Here is a 23,970-nt window from a genome sequence, read left to right as displayed (position 1 = left end):
GTCTTTAGTATGTAGAATGTAGTATTTAGAATGTACTTCGAGATTTTTGTCCTTTAGGAAGCTCTGGTTGTAGGTTCTCCAAAAATCATGACCTCACTAGACCTCTGTAGCTCGCTAGGCTTCCAGCCACAGGCAGTGTTCACTCTAAAGGTGTTGGGAAGTTGAAATAGATAACATGTAGTTTCCCTCTATCTATTGTAAAGAGAAACCAAATACGGAGCCAGCGAGCAGACTTTAGATGTGAGATATGACTTACCCTTCTGATTATATATTCTAAAATATTTCAGTTGGATTTGAGTCTTTTTCTATGCCAGATTGTGGAAGTTAATTTGAAATTCACTGGGGGAAATTATAGTTCGTAGCTCTGCATTAAATACCAGTAAATCAGGATTTTATTGTGCAATTTCGAATTTTCACAGTTTTACTGGCTTCTTTTACTTATCTGTTTCTCAGGCTGTGGTTATTCGTCATTTCCCACTTTCTAACAACTGACAACTGTCACTTCTGCCTCAATTTTGTCTCAGGCCTTTCCAAGATGCTATTTGCACTGTCCTAATGGGTGGGAGTAAAAGTAATTAACATGAATTACTTTTGCAGGTTCCTCTATAATTATGGTACCAGAGACTGGAATGCATGGTGTGTACCATAGCTTTGGTAAAATGTATATACCTATTGTGGTATCACCCTATCGATTTTCCCAATGCTGTCATGAGTGTTGCTAGTTAATTCTGAAGAGGTTGCGCATGTGAAATTCTGGCTGACAAAAATCGCATAATTCATGACCCTAACAGCACTCCTCAGAGTGACAGGAACAGCAATGATAGTGACTGTGATAGGTCACAGTCAGAGGAAGCATTGCCACTGATGTGGGCCAACTGCTGTGACCTCTTCTGACTTCAGAGGGGTTAGCTGCTTCATAAACAAAGTGAAATGACTGAATGACTGAACACATCCTCTCAGATGATCCGTATGTGGAGATATATGGAGTTTCACTTTATCACATCATAAGCTACATGCAATCTAACAGTTCAACATGGATTTTTAATGTCATAATCACAGCATCATGCTTCCAACAGTTAAAGGTTTTGAAGCTTAGGGCTATAGGCTGAGTCACAGGGAAGTTACTGATGTATATGCACTCAGACACACTTCCGGATCTGCAATGACATTAGGAAAGAAATGAAGGCTTTCTGACTATAGACCCTGGCATGCAATTAAATTAAAACAGAGCTCACTGATGCGAAGTTCTAGGAAGGGAACTTGTATCCTGGCAGATCACTGGGGAATGGCAGATGCTCTTCAGTTCTGGGAATCTGGATCTGGTCTCACATTGCAGCATCACAGCCATCCCTGAGACTTTCAGACTTTCATGGGAAGAACTTGGTTGAAAACACAATATGGAACTCATTCACCTTGGCTCCTAGGTCTTCCTTGGGCTCAGTGTCCAATTTTACCCTCTGGCTATCCATCAAAACCTACATTAAAAAAAAAAGAAGTCTGTGTTCTTTCTTCAAAACTTGTTCATTCAGCATTTTACTCTTTCCTGCTCTTCTTTGGGTCTCTGCTTGTGAGGAGACCTCTTAAAGGTCCACAGTGAGCAACCTTTCGGAGCTCTTTGTCCCCAGTTCCATTGTCTTTCCTACTCTGAATTCTAGAAGCCTGGCTTCTGTGGTTGACATTGTCCTGGCACTGGTTTTGTGTGCATTCCCAGTATGAGGTCCTGGCAAAGAACTGGAATGCCTGAGGGAAAGAACTGGCTGTATTTCCTTACTGCCTCTTTCTCTGTACTAGGGTGATCCTGGTCACTGCCCAGCTCCTAGACAGCCGTTCAGGCATAACTCAGATCCGCTGCCCTGAAACCTTTTCCTCCTCCCCTGGATTAGACACAGTCAGCGATGACCTGCTGTGATCTAGTGTCTGGTTCCTTGGTTAGTGTGTTCTTCCTCAACCTCTGTCCATCTGTCACTCTTCCCGGATCGATCTACCCGTCTACTTTGTTTATTATTTATGAGTTCTTTCCTTGTAGAATATCAGTTTGAATTCTATTGAAATGAGCCATAGGTAGGGTCTGTCTGTCTGTCTGTCTACTAAATAGCAATGCAGGGGTCACAGCTCATTTATGTTGGAGTCCTGGCACCTGCAGGGCACAGGCACGTCAGAGGAGCTAGGGCACGGTTTCTAATGAGCTGTAGATGATTGTGTTCTACTTCACTGGCGTCTTTCTGAGAAGCCCCAGACCCTTTAATGTTGGTGTTTAGATTCATACCACCCATGTTTTCAGAAGTCTTTATAGCTTCTCTGAGTTTCTTCGCTATTTCTTTTACAAAACACAGGAAAAGCAAATCCTGTTGGCACCGTGGATATTCCACATAAATATTGAAGATCAGAGTAACTCATCAAAATCCAAGTGAGGAAAGAACTCACTTTGGGTTCCCCCTAAGCCAAGCTTGGCATCCCTGCCTGTTGCCTGAAAGGGAGTAGAGTCACTTTGTGCTCCCTCTCTGCACAGCTCCCTTAGGTGTCCCATTGTCCCACAAGTTGCCTATTTGTGTCTCTTGAATTGAGAGTTTTGAGCAGAAGGTCCATCCGCTCTGAATGACTACTCAATTATTCTAAGAATTTGCATGAGGAGAATTCACCCTTGTGATTTCACCCAGTTTCCTTTCACCTCTGTTCAACAAAGGCCACAGCACTGCGATATTTTTCTACTACTTGCCCTTGTAATAAAAGAAGCTGCAGCTACTGAGTCTTGCAGTAAGCTTAAAAACCTTGGTGCTGAAGAGACGTTAGAAAGCTTCGCCTTTCATTCGCTTATAAAATGCAGCATGTATAAGTGTAAGCGGATGTGCAGTAGGTCAGATCCTGGAACACTGAGTTTATGGGATTTACTAAGAAAAATAAACCAAACACTTTAAGTTACACACTGAAGAAATATTTAGCAGTCAGTTGCATTTATTAAGTAAACACATATGCTATTTCAGTCTATAATTTGACATACAGTGTACAACTGACATATCAGTTGTTTCATTTTAAATATTCATGAGTGAGCAACTTTCAGCCAGCCTGTAACATAATTTATATAATTAAGTTGTAATATTTTTCAGCTGGCTCCCCAAAATTTATAACTAGAAGATGTATTTATGTAGTTGAGTTTGTTATAGCTGAGTAAGGGGATCAGCTGAAGAATGGCTCTTTAAAAATCTGCATGTTCCCACCATTTAAATATATTCCTTTAAGTGAGCAGCTAAGTTTTAAAAGATGAAAATTAAATTACAAACTTTGGCATTAATATTTATATAATAATATCAGTCCAAATATATCTGATTTCAATCTTATCAATTGCCATTGACAAGTTATATTTTTAAATATGGGAGGAAATATAAATCTCAAAGAGCAAAACGATATTTTTGATTCATATAGGCAGAAGTTAAAGGAAAGATAGGCATTGACATTGTAAGTCGCATGGAGGAGAAGGTGAATTTATTAAAATTGAAGAACAAAGTGCTAGAAACTGTCTGCATCAGACTGTCATGTCCATCTGTCCCTAAGCCAGTTCTGCATCAGACAATCATGTCCATCTGTCCCTAAGCCAGTCCTCTTGGGCTGGATTTGCATGCCTAGGGTGGGGGGGAGTGGGAATGTGTGCATCTATGATGGGTGCTTTCAAAGAAAACGATGCAAAATTGCAAAGCAAAATCAGTTGAGAGTCTAAGACCCGAAGCCAGATAATGATCCTAAGGTCAGGCCACTCAGTGTGGGGAGAGCCCAGGGAACTCAGTAGGGGGGTGGGGAAACCCAGGCTGCTCAGTGTGGGGGAGCCTAGGGAACTCAGTGTGGGGGGAGCCCAGGCTGCTCAGTGTGAGAGGGACTCAGGCTCTGACCAGACACAAGTAAATATGTGTAGTGTGAACTGATCATTTCAAAGTAAGAGAAACCTTTGTTAGTTCAATTTTAAGTAGTTTGCAAGTTTCATAAAGAAATGACTAGAGATCTGTGCCCCTTAACTATTTACACCATACGTCCAAGTTTCTGAGTTGCATTTAAAATTTTTCTGTCATTGAGATAGAAGCAAGGTGGGCCCATATTTATTAATTCATCCCAATATCTTAAGTGGGGTGTCTCAACTCACAAATATTCATGTAAAGTAGTGCAGACTAAAAGCCATAAAGCTTACATGCGCATGTTGAAATGAAAGGGGCTTCCTTATTCGCCCTAAAATCCTGTAGCATATTAAGATGGGCCAGGCGGTTGTTGCCACCCACGTGCCCACTTAGGGTTCTCAAGGAGCGCGCCTGCCATCAGCCAATCAGATAGCTGCAATCTTTGTTGTTTTTCCCCTTTTTATTGAAAATAGAGCTTTTCTCCTTCTCCTCCCAGTTCCTCTCCACCTTCACTCATCCACATCTATCTGTCTCCCTCAGTCTCTTATTACAAAACAGGCTGCTAAGGAAATTAATATGATCGGATATAATATAATGTAATATGTTAGAACAAACACTAACATACAGGACAAACAGAAGGAAAAAGCCCAAGATGGGTATGCAGAGAGAGCCCTTGTCCTTCCCAGTCCACAGGGATCTCCTAAAAACATGAAACCGGGAGCTAGCATATATATGCAAAGGACATGTAGGGTAAAAGGAAAGAAAAATATAAACAAGTGAAATAGAAATAAAAATCAAGATAAAACGTTTAAGATCTTGACACATTTTGAGACGAAGAAAACTCCAAAGATGCTATTGGATTCATTTCCTGTTGGCCATCCACTGCGCTGTATCTAGTCTATCCTTAAGAGTAGTTTGTGTCCCTATGGAGTCCCAGTGGAGAAAAAGAAATGTCCATTTGCAAGTCCATTTGCAAGTGGTTCTCCATTGGAGATAACTTCTGGGTTAGGGGTGGGACCATGTGCCCACTTCTCCCTTCAGCTCCAGGACTCCATCTGATGCAGCCCTGTGCAGGCCGTGTACCTGCTGCCCCAGTCTCTGTGAGATCACAGATGTATTGTTCCTGTTGGTCCTCCATCCCCTCAGTCTCTTCTCCCACAAGGTTCCCTGAGCCATGAGGAGGGGATTTGATAGAGACACCCCCTCTCCAGTTGAGTGTTCTGAGGTCTTGACAGTTGTGGGTCTCTGCACTTGTCCCCAGCTTCTCTGATGCAAGGGGAAGCCTCTCTGATGAGCTAGGCACTGACCTGCTACCCTGGCCAGCACCTGTTTTCTTCCTTTTTAAATTTGTGTCTATTCATTGTGTACTGAGTTTCACAAAGGTGTTTTCATATAAATATGTCATTTCTATGTGTTTTAAGTGTATGAAACTTAAAAAAAATATCAGCCTCCAAAGGTCCTTTCCAGAGTCCTAGTCTGGCACCTTGGCGTACCTCGTTTCCCCCTTTGTGCCTCTTCTCACCCTCTCAGGTTAATTGGTGTGGCACTAATTAAGGTTTACATGGTCCTCACAGGAGACTGAGGGTACAGTTTTAGTGATTGAGTCGTAAAGGAAGTGAAGTAGTAAGGAAATGGTCTGCACATCTCTGAACCACGGTTCCTAACAAGACTCTGGTGTCTCTTTAAAGCCACCTGCCAGTTCCAGGGGCGGAGCTACTTTGAGGGAGAAAGGAGCACAGTCTTCTCAGCTTCCGGAATGTGCGTCTTGTATGAATGCAAGGTAAGCTGGCTCCCAGGGGCCTCCCAGAATCACCCCGACTATGTGAACACCGTGAATGTTTCTTTACAAACTCCCCTCTAACAATGCTCCTTTCAAATCCTAACTCAAAGAGAAAGTCGGACTCTCAGTGACCATTCAAACAGGAACAAATTTCCATGACCTTTTCAAGCATGTAACATACTTGTTATTAAAACAACTTTACAACAAATAAAAAGTTACTTGGTCAAGTCAGTATTATGGAACTGAAAAGTTTCAAGTTCAAATCAACTCCTTGATCACTGTTGTGAAGACAAAGGAAGAGAGGATAGAATCCACTTGTTGACTTTCATGGTTGAGAAATATCACTCAACTAATGGAAAGTAAAACACGAAACAATCTAGTAAACCTTGATATCATTGATATTGATTTTAAATAGATCCTTGAAGCAAATCCTGTAGACTGTCTCTGTCCTGTGGAAGTTGGCGTGAGGGCATGTGCAGAGCCACAGGAAATGGGGTTGGCTTTCCAGGTACAAGGTCAAAGAGCAGAAGAGCACAGGAAAACACCACATCGGTCAAAGCTAATTTTTCATTTGAGCTTTAAATTCCCCTTTGAATGTCCCTTGTGTGTGGATTTGACAATCTAGAGATCACATGTAGTATTAAAATCTAATATAAATAATTTAATCCGATTGTGTCAATAAACTACTAGCTATAGAATTACTAAGGGCTGGGGAAAAGAAAGTCCTGAAGGTTTTTCCAGGATATCTGAGGTTTCCAAGGAGATAGGCACATTTCATGCACATCCATCAGAGAATGTGTGAACATAAGCCAGTCAGATGTTGAGAGGCAGACCTATGTCAGGAGGGACTGGGGCTGTGGATTCTTGTCTTTATAGTGTACCCCAGAGGCTGGCTGGCTTGCTTGCTTATTTATTTATTTATTTATTTATTTATTTATTTATTTATTTATGTATTTATAATTTACGTCCCCATGATGCGGTTCCTCTCTTAAAGAGGAATCACAAGCTCCTGTCTCCCGATGGGACCTCTTCCGGGAATCCCCACCCCATGCTATTCCCGCTAGGGCGAGTCTCGTGGTGGGGCCTGATTTGGGGTTTGCTCTAGTCATTCCAAAACAAGAAAATGAAACTAGCAAACAATGCTGCTTGAAGCACACAGACACATTCTGGTTGGTCTCTACATGTGACCTCTAATTCCAAAGTATACACTGTATGTTTGAACCCCTGAGGGCATTTGATGCCTCTTAGCATTTGTAGATTTAATAACGTTGATGAGACATTTAAGCTAGGACAGTTGCTTATGTGGTGCTAAATATGCATAAGGTAATCCATTGTAAATGAGCCCACTTAGAGTTCTAGATACAGGTAACGCTGCAAGTGCTCAGTGTTCCTCAGGTGAGTGGTACCCTTTGGTTTAAACACAAGTTCATGTCTCCTCTCCTCTCAGCTCTGTGATGTCCAACAGGAGTGTGAGGCACAAAGATGATTGGTTGAGTTCAGCTTTCAGTATTTAGTCCATATATCTAAAACATCATTCAACTTGAACTTTTTTTTTTTAAAAAAAATAATTAATGGAATACACTTTCCATTCTTTGAGCAATGCCTGCAAAATCATGTTCATTACAACGTCCCAGAGCATGGCTGTGGACTGGATGGCAGAGCCCTGTCAGTCATCCTGGTTTTGTGATTCTTGACTAAATTCTTGGCATTAAGGTCCTCCATCGTCTCCTCCTTCTTCGGGCCCCTTAGCTTCTGTATTCACAACGTTAAGTAACCGACAGGCTTGCCACATTTCCACCATCTATCCTGCTAACTCCAGGGCTTCTTTGTTTTATCATCAGCCTTGCGGATTTGAAAATATGTTCTAGGGGGCTTTGGCTTTACTAGGTGCAGAGACCAATGTCACAGTTCTGAAGATAAGAACAGAGTTGAAATGACTGCTGGAGCAGAGGAAGTGCTGGAGTACGCTTTATACACGTCTTCTCCTCCTTTCTTGGAGAAACAGTATGATCTGCATATATAAGACAGGAAAAGCAATTATTGGAATTATCCTCATGAAAAAGGTTCCCGGCAATGTATAGAAAAGAAAACTCACACTATTAAGCAGCAGTGAAAATGGAAGCCTGTATCCTCCTCTGCACCGGCAGCATATGGGGCACTGTCAGGATCCTTGATGACCAGAGATGACAGTGCAGAAGAAGCCAAGTGTTTCTTCTGGGGGGTGGCTCCTCCAGGTGTCCAAAAAGTAGATTCTATTTTTCTGTCTTCCAAGAGTTCTTCATCTATTTGGTTGCTAGAACTTCCTGATCATGAGGATGATGTTACATTTATTTTTTTTTTCATTCAAGAATTCCAGTTGTGTGCCAGGAAAATATCCTTAAACATTGGCCTACAAGTCACACATTTGACCCTCATTTTCGTGGTAGTTTTGAGTAAGAACACATCAGTATTCTCTACAAATTCATCTGTGAGTCAGAAAGTGTTTCCTTCCCTCCCCTCTTCACTCCCCTCTCTCTGTCCCTCCCATTCCTTTCCTGTCTCTCTCTCTCTCTCTCTCTCTCTCTCTCTCACACACACACACACACACACACACACACACAGAAAGAAAGAGACAGAGACAGAGAGAGAGACAGAGAGACAGAGACAGACAGATACACACACACACACACACAGAGAAAGAGAGACAGAGACAGACAGAGACAGAGACAGAGAGAGACAGAGACAGAGACAGAGACAGACAGACATATACACACACACATATACACATACACATTGGGTCTTATTGTGTAGCCCTCATTGGCTTGGATCTTGCTAAGTAGACCAGGTTGGTCTTGATGTCACAGAATTCTGCCCCCCAAATGACAGATATGTGCTACAACACCCAGCAAGACTCTTTTTTTAAACAGAGCTTTGAAGCAAACTTATACAAAAATCCCAGCTTAATTTGCTGGTTTGACATGTGCTGAATTCAGAGTGTACAGAGCCCCGTCTTTGCTTATGCTTGTCACTATATTTATAAATCTGTTGGAAAACGGATACACACTTCCAGGCTTACATAGGTATCTGGATGTTGCTGGCCTGGCTAGAGTGCACTGGCCTCTGACACCCAGGCCCACTGGCTCCCTATGAAGTTTTGCCAGATGGGACTTAGTGCCATGTCGGTATGATCCAATGCCCGAGGGGAGCCTTCTGCCTGTAACCCTGCAGTCAAGTTCTAGTTGCCAACCTTCAGGCATCTCTTTTCTGTCGTCCAATAGGATCAGACCATGAAGCTTGTTGAGAACGCCGGCTGCCCGGCTTTAGATTGCCCCGAGTCTCATCAGATCGCCTTGTCTCACAGCTGCTGCAAGGTTTGCAAAGGTAAGGTTTGATGAACTAGTAGCACTCTCCGGCAAGGACGTGGGCAGAGTGTGCGTTAAATAACAAACTGGAGACAGAGACACCTGCCTCATGCTTAAACTTACCCACAGGAGTTAAAAAGTAACCACCATCGAAGGTGGGGGCGCAACAGCATAGTGGCCACTAGATCTCAGGAAGGCACAGAGAATGGATGACAAGAAAGATGGTTGCCAAACCCAGGGATGCAGGCAGATGGGAAGAATGATTTCTGTCTTCTGGGGCTCAGTAAGATCTGCGTGGATTACAATTAATTGGGTATTTCAAATTTCCTAATGGAAAGGGCTTGGAGCACTCCTAACACAAAGAAATGGAATATGTCTGAGGTGATATATATGCCAATTACCCTACTCAAATCATTGTGTATCATCTGCATCTTATTGAAATGTCACAAGCCATCCCATAATATTCACAATTGCTAGATGCCAATTAAAAATAAAAACACTTTAAAAGATTTATATACAAGAGTTATTGTAGGAGGATAATATAACTGATATGCATGAGAGATTTTGATGAATTAATCCCAAAGATTAATAACATTTTACCTGAATTTGTAACACAGTGGGAAGCCCTGAGCCCCATGTTGAATTCTAACAGATTCTCCCAGGCATTTTTGCCATATGTCTGTACCTGTCTCGGGGTCTGACCTCTAAACCCGAGTCAGCCCACCACTGCTGGACACAGTTATCCTTCTGATAGGTTTGCTCTCATTTCCCCTCGGTTTGTTTCTCCAGCTGACCTACGTGCAGAGACAGACCGCACTAGGTTTCCTGCACCAGGTCCACTCCTGGTCCTGCATTGGCTTCACAGCGACAGAGGCGACAGGCTGCCCAGGTGCACAACACTTCTTTTGTGTTGCCTCTGACTTGATAAGCCTCAAGCCATAAGTACCCCTAGCACCTCAGTTCCTTGTAAGCAACCAGCAAAACTATCCACAGATGTGCTGGGCTACCTCAGGAGGCAATGAGTTCCCCTCCTAGAGATTCTTAAATTTGTTGGTTCAAGCATTACAGTTGAGCAATTATTATATAGATTTTTAAGATTTGGTCATTTGTGAGAGCACTTATGAGACCTGTCCTGTGTTAACCTAGGTTATACATGTGTGTGTCCCCCTCCTGCTCCAGACAGTGCACATCTGGGAAAGACTGAGTCACTGTACCTTAACCCTGGAGTGATGTCTGGAGTGTAGTCAATGTTCACAATGATGTATTTAGAACAGAGTAACATCCCATGTGCAGTGTGCGCACACATAGAGACTGCGCTTGTCCTGCAGCTTTCAGAGGAAAAAGTAAAGGGACACTTTGGAAAACCTATACCAGTTTGTTTTCGTTTAAGTTACAGCATTACCAGGAAGGAGGGGGTGACATTTGGAATGTAAAAATAAAATAATTCAATAATAAAAAACACCCAAAACCAAATGTAAACGTATTCCCACCCCCTCATTTGCACAAGTGGTGGGTGGAGGCCAGAGCACACTTACCGGGATCCCTTCCACCATGCATATTACTGGGATTGGTTCTCTCCTTCCACCGTCTATGTTACAGGGATTGAATCCATCAGCGGGCTTGGCAGCAAGGGATTTTTTGTTTTCCATGCGATCCATTGTTTTAGCCTAAAGATTTAAAATAAAATCTCTGTTCTGCATGTGGGTCTCTAGAAACTGCACGATGTCTTAAGAGCTGGTCTTCCCAGAAAAAAACTTTCAAGGTATCTGTTGGCAACTACAAAGACTGCCCTCAACCAGATAAACAGTGCAGACCACTGTGGCTTTCACCCTCAGCACCGAGTCAGAGCCTTGGCAGAGCATGTCTGCAAGCTGATCAAACTCAACAATGCTCATTTCAGTCATTCATTTGGGACTTTGGGTTTGCAGCCCTACCAGAGCATTTTTGGCAGCCAGTTGTGGGTAGTAGCCATGATACTTCTTACACTTACGTGCAGACACAGTTAGTTAGGGTTCTTAATAAAATGTGTCCTGGGTGCCTTCTCAGCTAATGTAAGAAGGAACACACTTTATGGAACTGTAAACCATTGCTGAAGAGCAAACTTTCCTCAAACTCAGCACCTCAAGATAATGTCTTTATTGTGGATGTCAGCGTTTAGGTCAGAGACGTTCAGGCAGGCTGACTGAATGGTTCTACTTCTTCAAATGTGGACTGGTGGCACTTTGTAATGTTAGTTAGAAGCTGGGCAGGACTGACTCTTTTAGGAAGGTCTTACTCTAGGCCTAGTGTCTTGGTAGAAATGGCTGAGAATCTAGACACAGTCTTGTAACACAGTCACTGTCCCCCCTCACATAGCCTCAGGCCATTTCCTCATGCCTTGTCAGGCAGGACACCTGTCAGGCTAGTTTAATGGTGACTGGAGAGTTTTATGGAAGTCTGGTGTTAATACAGTATCACTTATCCCATATTCCATTGTCCAAGGCAACCAAAAGTCAGTCAAAATTCAAGGGAAGCAGGGTTAAACGCCACCATAGACAAGAAGAAACTGCAGAAAACTTGGACATAACTGGCTTTAACTTGATGCATAACTGTCAACCTGACACACTCTAGAGCCCTCTGAGAAGAGAGTCTTGAGGGATTGCTGAGATTGGATTTGTCTAGGGACATGCTTGCCGGGGGATTATCTTGATTTTATTTTATTTTATTTATTTATTTATTTTATTTTTTTATTAACTTGAGTATTTCTTATATACATTTCAAGTGTTATTCCCTTTCCCGGTTTCTGGGCAAACATCCCCCTTCCCCTTTCCCTTCCTTTTTTTTTTTTTTTTTTTTGGTTCTTTTTTCCGGAGCTGGGGACCGAACCCAGGGCCTTGTGCTTCCTAGGCAAGCGCTCTACCACTGAGCTAAATCCCCAGCCCCCCTTCCCCTTTCTTATTGGTGTTCCCCTCCCCATCCTCCCCCCATTGCCGCCCTCCCCCCACCAGTCTAGTTCACTGGGGGTTCAGTCTTAGCAGGACCCAGGGCTTCCCCTTCCACTGGTGCTCTTACTAGGATACTCATTGCTACTTATGAGGAGGTCTCAGTCCTCTGTGAGTGGTAACATTCCTTGTGGAGGAGGTTGTGATCCGTTGGAAAGCTAAACATGAGCTTGACTGATCAAGCAGCATTGCCCTGTGGTTCTCAATGTGAGCGAAAGGTCCTGCTGCAGGTAACAGCAAGGGGCCTGACTCTAAGTTCCTCTCGTGGCTTCCTCAGTGGTGGACTGTGTCCTGGGATTGGTAGCCTAGTTAACTCTTTCCTTTCCTTAGTTGGTTTTGGGCAGTATTTCTGTCAAAGCAGCAGAAATTACAGTACAGTAGTGGCCGTCCCCAATTCAGTAGAAGGCCTAAGGGGTTGCACAGACTTTAAGTAAACATCACAGAAGTTAGAGTGGAGCTGGCCAAGCTGTGCAAGAAGCCAAGCTATGGCCTCGGGTATTGAGAGACAGTCTGATCACCTCTATTTCTGAGCATTAATATGTTTCAAAACCCAAGTGAAGAAATGGAAAATTAACCACAAGACATTGTTCCATATTTAAACCGCTCACATTAAAAATGTGTTTACATAGAATGACAGAGTTTCCCATGATTCCTCACCTCCAATTGATAGGAAGTGGGGCCCATGACATCACTTTTCCTAAACATCTATGTTGAGTGGCCTAGACTTTGCAGGTCAGACTTAGACAAATACTTGAACTCAAATTAAAATTAAACGACCTGCTCCTGACTCCCTTATTAGTAATAGGGCCTCTAAATTGCCCAACCTGACCTTCAGTTTGTAATTCTCCTGCCTCAGCCTCCTGAGCAACTGGGTTTACAGACATGCATATCCCCCTAGAGTTGGCCCTTCTTAAAGCATTTAGAACCCGAAGGATTTCAGGCTTGTCTGACCTCATACATGCAGGACAAGTAAAGGATCTCCTGGCATTCTCTGACTTTCACATGAGAAAATCCAGTTCCCAAGTCTTAAATCTGAGTCAAATCTTTCACATCTGTTATGACAAATTCATGGAGAAATAGCCTCCAGTTTTGTGCCCCATACCTAATGTTAAAGACACAGTGTTCACTTCTGAATGATCGTGTAGCTCAGAACTGGTTAATAGGTGTCCCTGAGGGCCATCATGTCACAAAACTCTTGTTCTTGTCCCTGAAGTTTGGGCAGAATTAGAAACCAACTCAAACCCACTGTCCCCTAGGCCTTCTGCATGGGCCACCTTTGACAGCAACAGGCAGGAGGACCCGGGCCCGAAGCCCTTCTCTGTACTGTTGGGAACCTTGGAAGGAAGTAGGCAACAGGCACAGGCCAGAGCTTCTGCGATAGAGGAGAGATTCTCAGACATGCACAGTGGATGTGGGTTTATGTGTACATCCCTCTCTCTCGCCTTCTCCTCTGTTGACATTCCCACCCTCTCTTTACACGACTTTTTCCTGTTTGCCCTCTTAGTTATGAGTTGGGGAGCAATGTGGACATGATGTGGGTTTGTCTCTTTCCTGTGAGTAATTCCTACTCCCCACGATACTCAGTAGTTACTTTCATGACATTTTTATCTGTGTATTAGTAATAATATTACAATGGTTGTCAATATTGGCTTCATGGCTCAGCAGTGGAATTTATACATTGACGTTAGTTGCCTCAGAAGAAGGCCAATGACATTTAAATTCTGTCTTCTTGTTATACCCCTTGATCTACACTTTAGAAAACACTGGGAAATTTATTAGCTTTCAGATTACACATAGCTACATTAGCATTTTTAATGGGCATTTGAGAGCACTGAATTCTATGTCTTGCCCAGAAAATGAAGTCTGTACACCCTGTCTTAGTATAGGTTTCATTGTTGTGAAGAGACACCGTGACCAAGGCACCTTTTATAAAAGATAACATTTAATTGAGGTTGGCTTACCGTTCAGATGTTCAGTCCATTGTTGTTATGGCGGGAAGCATGGCGGCACACAGAAAAACATGGTGCTGGAGAAGGAGCCAAGAGTTCTATATCTTGTTCCTAAGGCAGCCAGGAGGAGGCTCTCTTCTGTCCTTGGAGGAGTCTGAGCATTAGGAGACCTCAAAGTCACACCTAAACTGTGACACATTTCCTCCAACAAGGCCACACCTATTCTAACAAGGTCACACCTCCTAAAAGCACCACTTCCCATGGGCCAAGCATATTCAAACCACTACAACTTCCAAAATAGATAATAAACCAACTTCAGTTGATTTATTCTGTATGACTCAGAAGACCCAGCTCATGGCTAGAGTACCTCTCTCTCTCTGAGGTCTTGGGGCTACATGTGTTCTCACTGATATGCTTATATTTGTGTTCATGTTGCCATGGTTCATCGGCAGAAGAAAATGCTTAGTGTCCTCATGAGATAAGTACAAGTCCCAGGACTGAACTTCAGTGTCCTGCATTAGCTAGCATTGGAGAAATAATTTTGTCTAGGCCAGTGTTGTGCATTGATTGATGGGTCTTAGTCCTGTACAGGGTCAAGTCCATTCTCCTGAATGGATTTGGGTCAAAAGTCAGGGTGAGTGGGTCCTTCCAGAGAATAACTAGGTCTCTCACAACCCAAAATATGATAAGTCCATGCCTAATATCTGCTGTCAAACCAATTAGTACTCACCACAAAGTTACTGAATGCCCTCTCTCCTCATCTATCACCAGCACATAAACTGTTCTTGTCACCGATGTGGCTTCCTTTCTAATGGACAAATGCATTATTTTTATAGGAAAGTTTGTTCTTAACAGGAATGCACAGAGCTCCATATATACTTGCAAAGACAGTGACAGTGAGTGACAGAGACCTAAAGCCTAAAGTACAGTGGAAGAAAAGAGAAAGGCTGGGCTGTGTTAGATACGATCTCTGCTTCAGGCTGTAGCAAACACTGGAGTCGGTTTTGTGCTATAGGTGTTAGTATCTGATGTTAGAGTCATCGGTACCAGATTAGGAGTTCTTGCCATCACCGCACATGCTATGGAGCCTGTGCATAGGAGATCCCACTGGAACCCTACACTTTTATAAGACAGGAGTCAACCGTAATTTCACACTGATAAAATCTAGTGGCCGAGGAAGATGGATTAGCTTCCACAGACTGCATCTGCGCAACCTTCGTGGCAGAGATTGGATCTTATGGAAAGCTGGGTCTGCATCTCCAAAAGCCCTGCACACACCATGCATGCACAGCAGCGAGGATGCAGACGGCATGGGCGACTTGCAGAGCGAGAGTCTCTGGCTGACAAGTGACCTGCTTCACTGACTGTGAATCCTCTACGCATTAGAAGATGCACTGCGACCCTGGGATTTCACTATGCAGACTCCAACACTCAGAGCAGCAAACGAACTCTGTGTGTGTGTGTGTGTGTGTGTGTGTGTGTGTGTGTGTGTGTGTAACAGATTTAAATACCTATTGGATATCTTTTATAATAAATGGAGTTTGACTGACTGACAATTCTAGTTTTCACATTTTTGGGTTAATAAATAACCCAAGCATTGTCTTAACTTTTGTCTGAAAGGTTGAAAATGAGGCCACACTCCTTTCTTCTACTTGGAAAATATCTTGCTATGAGGAAGCACCTATATGTGTGTGCGCACAGGGTCTGATGCTTCTATGGCGGCTCTTTACGTTGCCGATGTGGGAATGAACTCGGGATGGATTGGACTAAAAACGGCACAGCTCAAATAAGAAGGGACACACAGAGTGTCCTAGATGAGCTGGAGGATTCTTAGAAACGGGGAGGGTTTACAAAGTGAAAAGGCGATAGTTTCGAAATACACAAACTCAACTCCAGGAAGCAAAGGAGTGAAAACTCACCAGATCTCTCTCATAGAGAGCCACAACTGTCTAAAACAGACGAGACACGGGGAAATCCAGAGATCTAACACTACACGGGCCCTCAGTTGTGGAGTTTCCTATGTACTCGTAAGACTGAATTATTTCCATATACTTTTCGTCTTAATTCAGGTTAAAAAGAAAGGATTTTGGCTTTTAAATTTTAGTTTGATTATGTGTCAAGCTACTGGGATAGGTAGTAAAAAAATTTTTTTACATGAAATCGTTTCCCATCAGGCATTGTAAAATGTTAATGAAATGCATTTTAAGAAATATGACCCTAATTTAGTTACTTGCAAAAGTTACTTGCAAAAAAGAAAGAAATAAAATGACCCTCAAAGAAAAGTTTACATTTTAAAATTTAAATTATGTCAATTTTTCTCTTGAGAATTTTGCTTCCAAATATTTAGTCTTAATCTTAAGAAGGTATATTATGAAGAGAAGTCAACTTTCTAAGTAATTTAAGGGGCATTAATAACTCTATTTTTGTCTTTATACACTTAAATGATAATTTTATAACATTCATTCTCCATTTAATATTTTTCTTCCTCCTTTGAATGGCACTGTCTCAGGCCCATCGGCCTTCCTAAGGTCTATTAAATTGCACCAGTAAAGTTTCATTGGAAGTTGGAGTGGAGTTCAATGTAATTCTGCAATGGTATTGAAAATAGTCCAGGCCGTGAGTGACAGCAGTGTGCCCCAGCCGATGAAAGTGGGCACCACTCATTACAAATAAGGAGGCCCACTGAGATTTTCTCAACTGTGTGTGATTCCTGGCTATATAGATACGAGCTTATTTTAAGTCCTTCTTGTCCTCCGATAGATATGATGAAACCGTAAATTACCAGGCAGCTTGCAGCTTTCTCGGTAAAGTATGCATTAGGCAATTTAAAAATTCGTTGGATGACCCACGATCATGTACTCTACTTAAGATGGACCCCACCACTCAGGCTTCATTTCAGCATTTTAGATCTCATTGAGCAGGGCTTTCCACAGAAGGAAGAAAGCGTCAGGAACGTCTGTGCTTGGTGTCACTCTTTCTAAAAGTTCCATTTTTTCTTTCTCATCAAAAAGACTCTGGAATCTGTGAAAATCCTGTTATTCATAAAACCTTTCTTCTTCTGGGGTGGTTATACACTGCCATGCACATCTTCTGACAAAATTATATTTAAGTGATGTAATTTTCATTTTGAACAGCTTTTAAACAATTCCAAAATGCCTAATCTTCTTCATCCCTTAAATATTGTTGGGCACATTTCCCTCGGGCTTGATGGATGCTGAAGGACCGATAATGTGTGTTGACATCCTACTGTGTTAGCACCTTTATGGTGCCATTCATTTTAAGCTCAGTGAATCCTTGTTTCAAATCTGCAGAGAGCCATAATACGGTGATTAAGGACTGGGTAGCATTTATAAAGTCGATAACCAGAAAAGATACTAATGCATTTGAAGTAGAAATTAATTGAGTCAGACAAACATAAAGAATTGTTTTCAATCAGCAAATTAGAGCAGCTGTGGGTGCTTGCCTCAGGTCTGCACAGTACTGGGCATGGCTACTGCCAGGCAGAGATAGAAGAGAGGCTCAGGTTCCTTCTCCTTAGGGGTGAGCTGTCTGCTCAGGGAACAAGGGAGATTCAGGGAGAAGGGAGAAGGGAGGCTTTGTCTTCAGTTGTGTGGTGATTGATAACTGCACACAGACGGTCCTGGTTAAATAGAATAGGTCACAAAACCAAAAGTCATGAATCTGAGAGAAACTGATGGTGGGCATGGTAGAGAGAAAAGAGGGCAGGTGACATGGGTAATGAGAATATATAATATACATGAATTAAATTGTCAATAATAAGCCTAATAAGTCTTTAGAGTCCAGAGCTTAGAATAAACTACTTTCTTTTTTTGTTTTTCTTTTGTTTGTTTGTTTGAGGCAGAGTTTCTCTGTGCAATATAGTGTTGCCCTGGCTGTCCTGGAACTCACTCTGTAGAGCAGGCTGGTTTCGAGCTCAGAGATTCATCTGCCTCTTCCTCCTCTGTCTCTGCCTCTGCCTCTGCCTCTGCCTCTGCCTCTGCCTCTGCCTCTGCCTCTGCCTCTGCCTCTGCCTCTGCCTCTGCCTCTGCCTCTGCCTCTGCCTCTGCCTCTGCCTCTGCCTCTGCCTCTGCCTCTGCCTCTGCCTCTGCCTCTGCCTCTGCCTCTGCCTCTGCCTCTGCCTCTGCCTCTGCCTCTGCCTGTGTCTTCTGAATGGTGGAATTAAAGATGTGTGCCACCGCTGCCTAGAATTAACTCTCTTTCTTTCTCTCTTTTCTTTTTTCTTTTCCCTTTCTTCTTCCTTCCTTCCTTCCATTTTTCTAATTGGAGGGGAACTGTGATCAGAATATATTGTATAAATTTTTTTCAACAAAAAAAGAAAAAATACATAAAGGACGCCGTGGAGCAGTTTGTCCTGTCAGTCGTATTTATCCTAACACGTTCTTCTTTCAGGTTATGACTTCTGTTCTGAGAAGCATACATGCATGGAGAACTCAGTCTGCAGGAACCTGAACGACAGGGCAGTGTGCAGCTGCCGGGATGGTTTCCGGGCCCTCCGGGAGGACAATGCCTACTGTGAAGGTAATCCCTATACTCACGTGTAGCTCGCCTGTATAAATCTGCTGGGACTACTGCATGTGAAATTTATTAATTTCCCAAGTTGTCAAGTTGATGGGCCCATTAAAAGCAGAGAGTTTAATCTGAAGCATATTAATCAGCTAAAAATAATTATCTTTCAAATTAGGCTTTTTCAGTATCTGCTAATAAGCCGATGTGGCCGTTCCTTGAATTAGAACAACGTCTCCACTGTGAAGTTGCCTTCTCTTTTCCACAATTAGATATTCAGTAGCCCACCCATTGCCATGATCACCATGGCTCGCAGTCAGAATCACGGTTGGGCTTTCCTAGACACCGTGGTGTAACAGAGGTAGTCGATTACCAGGAAGGCAAATTGTCTGCAGCTACTTTTGTTTGTTGCCGTCTGTAACCTCAATGGTTATTCACGTACTCTATTTTACTTAGCAAATGGACCCAATAGAAAATATCATTTCTTGCTTATTTGGAATAAAACCTCTAATATTCAAGGTAGTTTGCTCTCTCACAAATGCAATGAGTGATGCAAATGCAGCGAGGGGCCATGCAGTTGTTTGCCTCCAGCCTTGCTCCTGTAGACTCCCCAAGTCCCTAAGATGCTGGAATTTACACTTCTGCAGGACTCCTATTTAAACCTAAACCATTAATGGGTTAATGTACAGCCAAGGGAGAACACTGATCTGATGGCATTGGGTACTTGGAGGACTTGGTTCCCTTTTACCCCAGCAGCTATCAAGCTCACGCCACAGGTCCCTCGAGGTAGAGAGTGTGTGGCAACAACAGCCTCTGTTCATTCCTTTGAGAAGCTGGCTCTGGGGAAACCACCTTGTACTTTTCCCCTTGGAATTAGGTAGATTTTCTCTGCATGAGAATTGGCACTCATTTTTAAAGCTGCCTTTGGATCAAGTATTTTCTTTAGTGCTTCTCATTCCGCCCTGAAGGGACCTTTCCACTTATGCAGAAGGAAAGATTCATGGCTTTCCACTCCCATTAATAATGCAAATTTATTTAAAGTTATTTTAACAGATCTTAGGTAAGGAATGGATTTTTACTTTGTGATTTTTTTTTCTTACTGAACAGAGTTGAATTTTCTTAGCAAAATTATCTATTTCCATCATAATATGCAATGAGCTCTCCTGGCATTATTAGCATGCACATGTAACCAGTGATACAAACACATATGCGACCAGTGATGCTAACACATGCGTCTTCTCGAACATAGGTTTCTGATCATTCTTTTTAGCCGATTCATGTGTTAAGTGTATGTGTGCACTTATGTAATAAATATTTGGTGAGCATTCTATATCTAGCAAGCACTTTTCTATGCACCGGGCAGTAAATGGTGAGCAAAATGATTAAAATGCATGCTCAGGAACTTTACATTCTAGGAGGAGAACAGAATAAGCCAGTAACCATGGAGAGGATAATTGCACGGAGAGGTAAAGCTCAAGGGAAGGAAGTGAAACAGATGGTGGGCTGGAAGTGCCAGGACTCATGTGAGTGGGATGCTCAGCCTTTGAAGTGGCCGTCTCTCGGGTCTCTTGATGAGAAGGAAACAACTTAGAAAGACTTGGGACCATGAATTCCAACTAGGAGGAACAGCATGTGGAGAAGTCCTAGTTAGAAGCAAACTTGGAATGCTGGAGAGACAGAGAGAAAGATGATGCCATGGTAAGAGCAAAGTAGGGCTTTCAGTTGAAGAATTAGCTAGAGCCAGCACATGTAAGTGGTTTACGAGGACTTCAAGCCATGTTTCAAGTAGATATTCTTGTACTTCTATGGGATAGGTGATGAACCAGTGGCAATGCGGGAGAGGAATTGTATATTCATGGTGAGACCAGGGAAAGGCTGTTGTAGAAGTTCCGGCAAAGATGGCCTGGCCTAAGTCAGAAAAATGACAGAGGTGGTGATGAGGGTGAACACATTCACGGTGCATTTTCAGAGCAGAAGCCAACAGTCCATGCAGATGGTTTATAATGGCGTAGAACTCACAAAGGCCTCCAGGGAGTCAGAATTCCGAGGTTAAGCAACACATCGATACTGTTGCCATTTATAGAGATGGGCAGCAGACTGAGAAGCTAGAGATTTAAAGATACTCTTTGCTTAAATTATTTTCAATTTTGTTCCCCTGCAAGTTAGTATCCACATAAAGCTTTTCCCATCTTGAATGTATCATGATGAAATGTTTTATGACCTTGTTCTTGGCCATTTGAAGATATAACCCTCAAAACTGGAGAGAATGATGGGAGGATGTTGTAGAAACCTTGAAATTTTTATACATGAGGGCATCTAATCCTTTTGTGCATCTGGCTATGCACAGAGTATTGGTCTATCTGGGGGAAACAGTCTTTTGATGCTATTCTGAGGCATGGTCTGAGGTATGTCTAGTGTCGTCTTAAAGTCTGTATACAGCCAAGGATGACATTGAACTTCTGGTACTATATGCCACTACCAGTCAAATCTCTGATATAACAAGTGTAGTCTTGTGATTCAACCTCTGGTTTATGCAGTACTGAGAATCAAAACCGTGACCTTCTCCACTCTAAGCAAGCCCTCTGCCAACAGAGCTACATCCTCAGCCTCTTGGGACACATTTTCTTTTATCAAATTTGCATTTTATCTATATATCCATTTATCTATCTATCTATCTATCTATCTATCTACCTACCTACCTATCTATCTATCTATCTATCTATCTATCTATCTATCTATCTATCTATCTTGGTGTGTGTGTGTGTGTGTGTGTGTGTGTGTGTGTGTGTGAGAGAGAGAGAGAGAGAGAGAGAGAGAGAGAGAGAGAGAGAGAGAAATATGCTTGTATACACACATGTGCCAGTGCATATCATATGTGGGGGTTAGTCAACAGTTTGCAAGACTTGGTTTTCTGCTCCCACCTTGTGGGTCCTGATAAACACCTTTACCCACTGAGCCATCTTGCCAGCCCTCCTTGGCAATATTCTTATCAAATTCGCCTTCTCTTTTTATTCTAGCATTGTTGCTAACTGTTGATTGCTTTGACTTTTTAGACAATACATATTTTGAATGTTGATGCAGGATTACAAGACACTCATCAGCCTCTGGTTTCCTGGAGCCTTAGCCCTGTAGAAAACAAAATAGATTTTTACATTAAACATAAGTGAATGATAGTTTGTGACATAAATTTTATTTCCTAAATCTGTGAGGTTGTTTTAACGCTATAGCTGTAATTGTGGTTATTGATTTTGACTGTAGTGTGCCTGTTCAGTGCTCCTGTAGCATCAGTAAATGTTAAAGTTGATTTATTCACCGCACACACATTTATGCAATGCTTCTCTTGTGCAAGGTTAGTGCTAAATGTGAAGCCTTACGTGGAGATGCACATGGCTGATACTGTCTCAGGCAAAGAAGACCACAAACCTATTATTAAAAAACATTTTACCAACACATGGCAAGTACCTTAAAACAGAAATAGATTTCCTAGGAGCCCAGCGTAGGTAAGTGCTGGGATTTGGGAACATTTTGCGCAGAGTTTAATTCTGAAATGTGAAGGGTGAGTGAGGCCAGCTAGCCTTAGATGGGGTAGAAGGAATCCCCTATGTGGAAGAGCCAGGCTTCTTTGGAGGGAAGAAACTCTTTCTGAGATGAACGGCAGCCCGAGGGAGAGAGAGGAGGCAGTGGTGCTTATGAGAGGCAGGGTGAGATGTGCCGCTTTGGATGTCAAAGGCTGCCCTATGCATCTTCTCATCTGGTCACTGTGACAGAGCACCTAGCAACAGCACCTTAAGGATTTTTTCATTGGACATTTTCTTATTTATTTATATTTCAAATGTTACTCCTTTTCCCCGATTCCCATCCATAAACCCCCTATCCCATCTCCCCTCCCCTTTTTCTATGAGGGTGCTCCCCCACCCATCTACCTATCCCTTCTCGCCTCCCCACCCTGACATTCCCCTACACTGGGGGGGGGTGTCCAGCATTGGCAGAACCAAGGGCTCCTCTTCCCATTAATGCCCAACAAGGCCATCCTCTGCTACATATGCAGCTGGAGCCATGGGTCCGTCCATGTGTACTCTTTGGATGGTGGTTTAGTCCCTGCAAGCTCTGGTTGGTTGGCATTGTTGTTCTCATGGGATTGCAAGCCCCTTCAGCTCCTTCAATCCCTTCTCTAACTCCTCCAGTGGGAACCCTGTTCTCAGTTCAATGGTTGGCTGTGAGCATCCGCCTCTGTATTTGTCATGCTCTGGGAGAGCCTCTCAGAAGACAGCTATATCGGGCTCCTGTCAGCATGCACTTCTTGGCATCAGCAATATTGTCTGGGTTTGGTGGCTGTATGTGTATATGGGCTGGATCTCCAGGTGGGGCAGTCTCTGGATGGCCATTCCTTCAGTCCCTACTCCAAACTTCATCTCTGTATTTCCTCCTATGAATATTTTTGTTTCCCCTTCTAAGAAAACCTGAAGCATCCGCACTTTGGTCGTCCTTTTTGAGCTTCATGTGGTCTGTGGATTGTACCTTGGGTGATCCGAGCCTTGGCGCTAATATCCACTTATCGATGAGTGCAGACCATGTGTGTTCTGTCCTCCACATAGCAGGCTTGAGGGACAGAGGCAGCTGAGTGTTGACCAGTAGGAGTGTGAGGCAGCTGCTACCTGGTGTAGGCAGTCAGGAAGCAGAGACAGCGCAAGAAGCTGTGTATGGACCTTAAGCTCCTCTCTGTAGGTGACCTGTTTCATGCATCTAGGATCCCCACTCCAAAGGTTACACAGCCTCCCTAAACAATGATGGCCTCCTGTGTCAAAGCTGTGGCAGGTGTGAGCATGGGAAACAGGGCACTGGCAGGCTTCACCCTCCCCTTTCCCTCTCCCTTGCTACACCTTGAGATTCCATTCCTAAAGCTGACCACCACGGTTTATGCCTTATTTGGCCACTTGTATTCCCTGACTCATCCCTGAGGCTGATCACCAAGGCCCAGCTATCAAAATATCAAGGTCTGGCAACCAAGTTCCATTATTTTTGACTACGCAAATTAAAATACGCACTCGGACCTTCCCAACTCATCCTAGACAATTCTGACACACTTTCCCTCTTAAAACTAACACTCAGTGCAGCTATGTGCTGCCATTTCTGCCCGCTTCAGAATTCAGCCACCTTTTCTCTTTTGCCTGAAAAGGGATCTCTTCGTGTTTAGTTTGCCCTTGGAGATCACTATTTGGTGTGTGGTCTGTGCCTAATCTGGGGTCTAGAGAGAGCACCCCACAGTATGTGGGTACCTTTACAAAGTGTTTCAGCATTTGAACTTGTGAGAGACATTTCACATTCAAACCATCATGGAGTTTCATTGAGGCACAAAGGTCCTGGTCACCTGTTTTTAAGAAAATCACTTCAGCTGTGAGGCGGAAGTAGGGAAGACAGCACCCTGGGACCTGGAGGTACTTACATCGTAACAGAGAGGTGGAGACACTTAAGAGCATCCAGGAGATAGAACTACCAGGTTCCGAGGATTCTCTG

General features: G+C 43.1%; 1 protein-coding gene and 1 long non-coding RNA gene across 3 annotated transcripts in view; one reads left to right on the top strand and one right to left on the bottom strand.

The window, feature by feature from the left end:
* Window positions 1-23,970, top strand: part of Nell2 (neural EGFL like 2) — a 319,795-nt gene that overhangs the window by 136,783 nt on the left and 159,042 nt on the right. For both annotated transcript variants that reach the window (NM_031070.3, XM_008765798.2), the window contains exons 11-13: window positions 5,570-5,661; window positions 8,919-9,021; window positions 18,343-18,471. In NM_031070.3, the coding sequence (NP_112332.2) occupies window positions 5,570-5,661; window positions 8,919-9,021; window positions 18,343-18,471 (324 nt within the window). The remainder of the gene's footprint in view (window positions 1-5,569; window positions 5,662-8,918; window positions 9,022-18,342; window positions 18,472-23,970) is intronic.
* Window positions 1,022-2,027, bottom strand: LOC134479780 (uncharacterized). Its single transcript, XR_010053523.1, has 2 exons — window positions 1,236-2,027; window positions 1,022-1,157 (listed from the first exon to the last, which is right to left on the bottom strand). It is a non-coding gene; the product is annotated as an uncharacterized LOC134479780 (long non-coding RNA).

This window comes from Rattus norvegicus, chromosome 7, assembly GCF_036323735.1.
Source record: "Rattus norvegicus strain BN/NHsdMcwi chromosome 7, GRCr8, whole genome shotgun sequence".
Taxonomy (NCBI): domain Eukaryota; kingdom Metazoa; phylum Chordata; class Mammalia; order Rodentia; family Muridae; genus Rattus; species Rattus norvegicus.
This window is presented reverse-complemented; position numbering and strand designations above follow the sequence as displayed.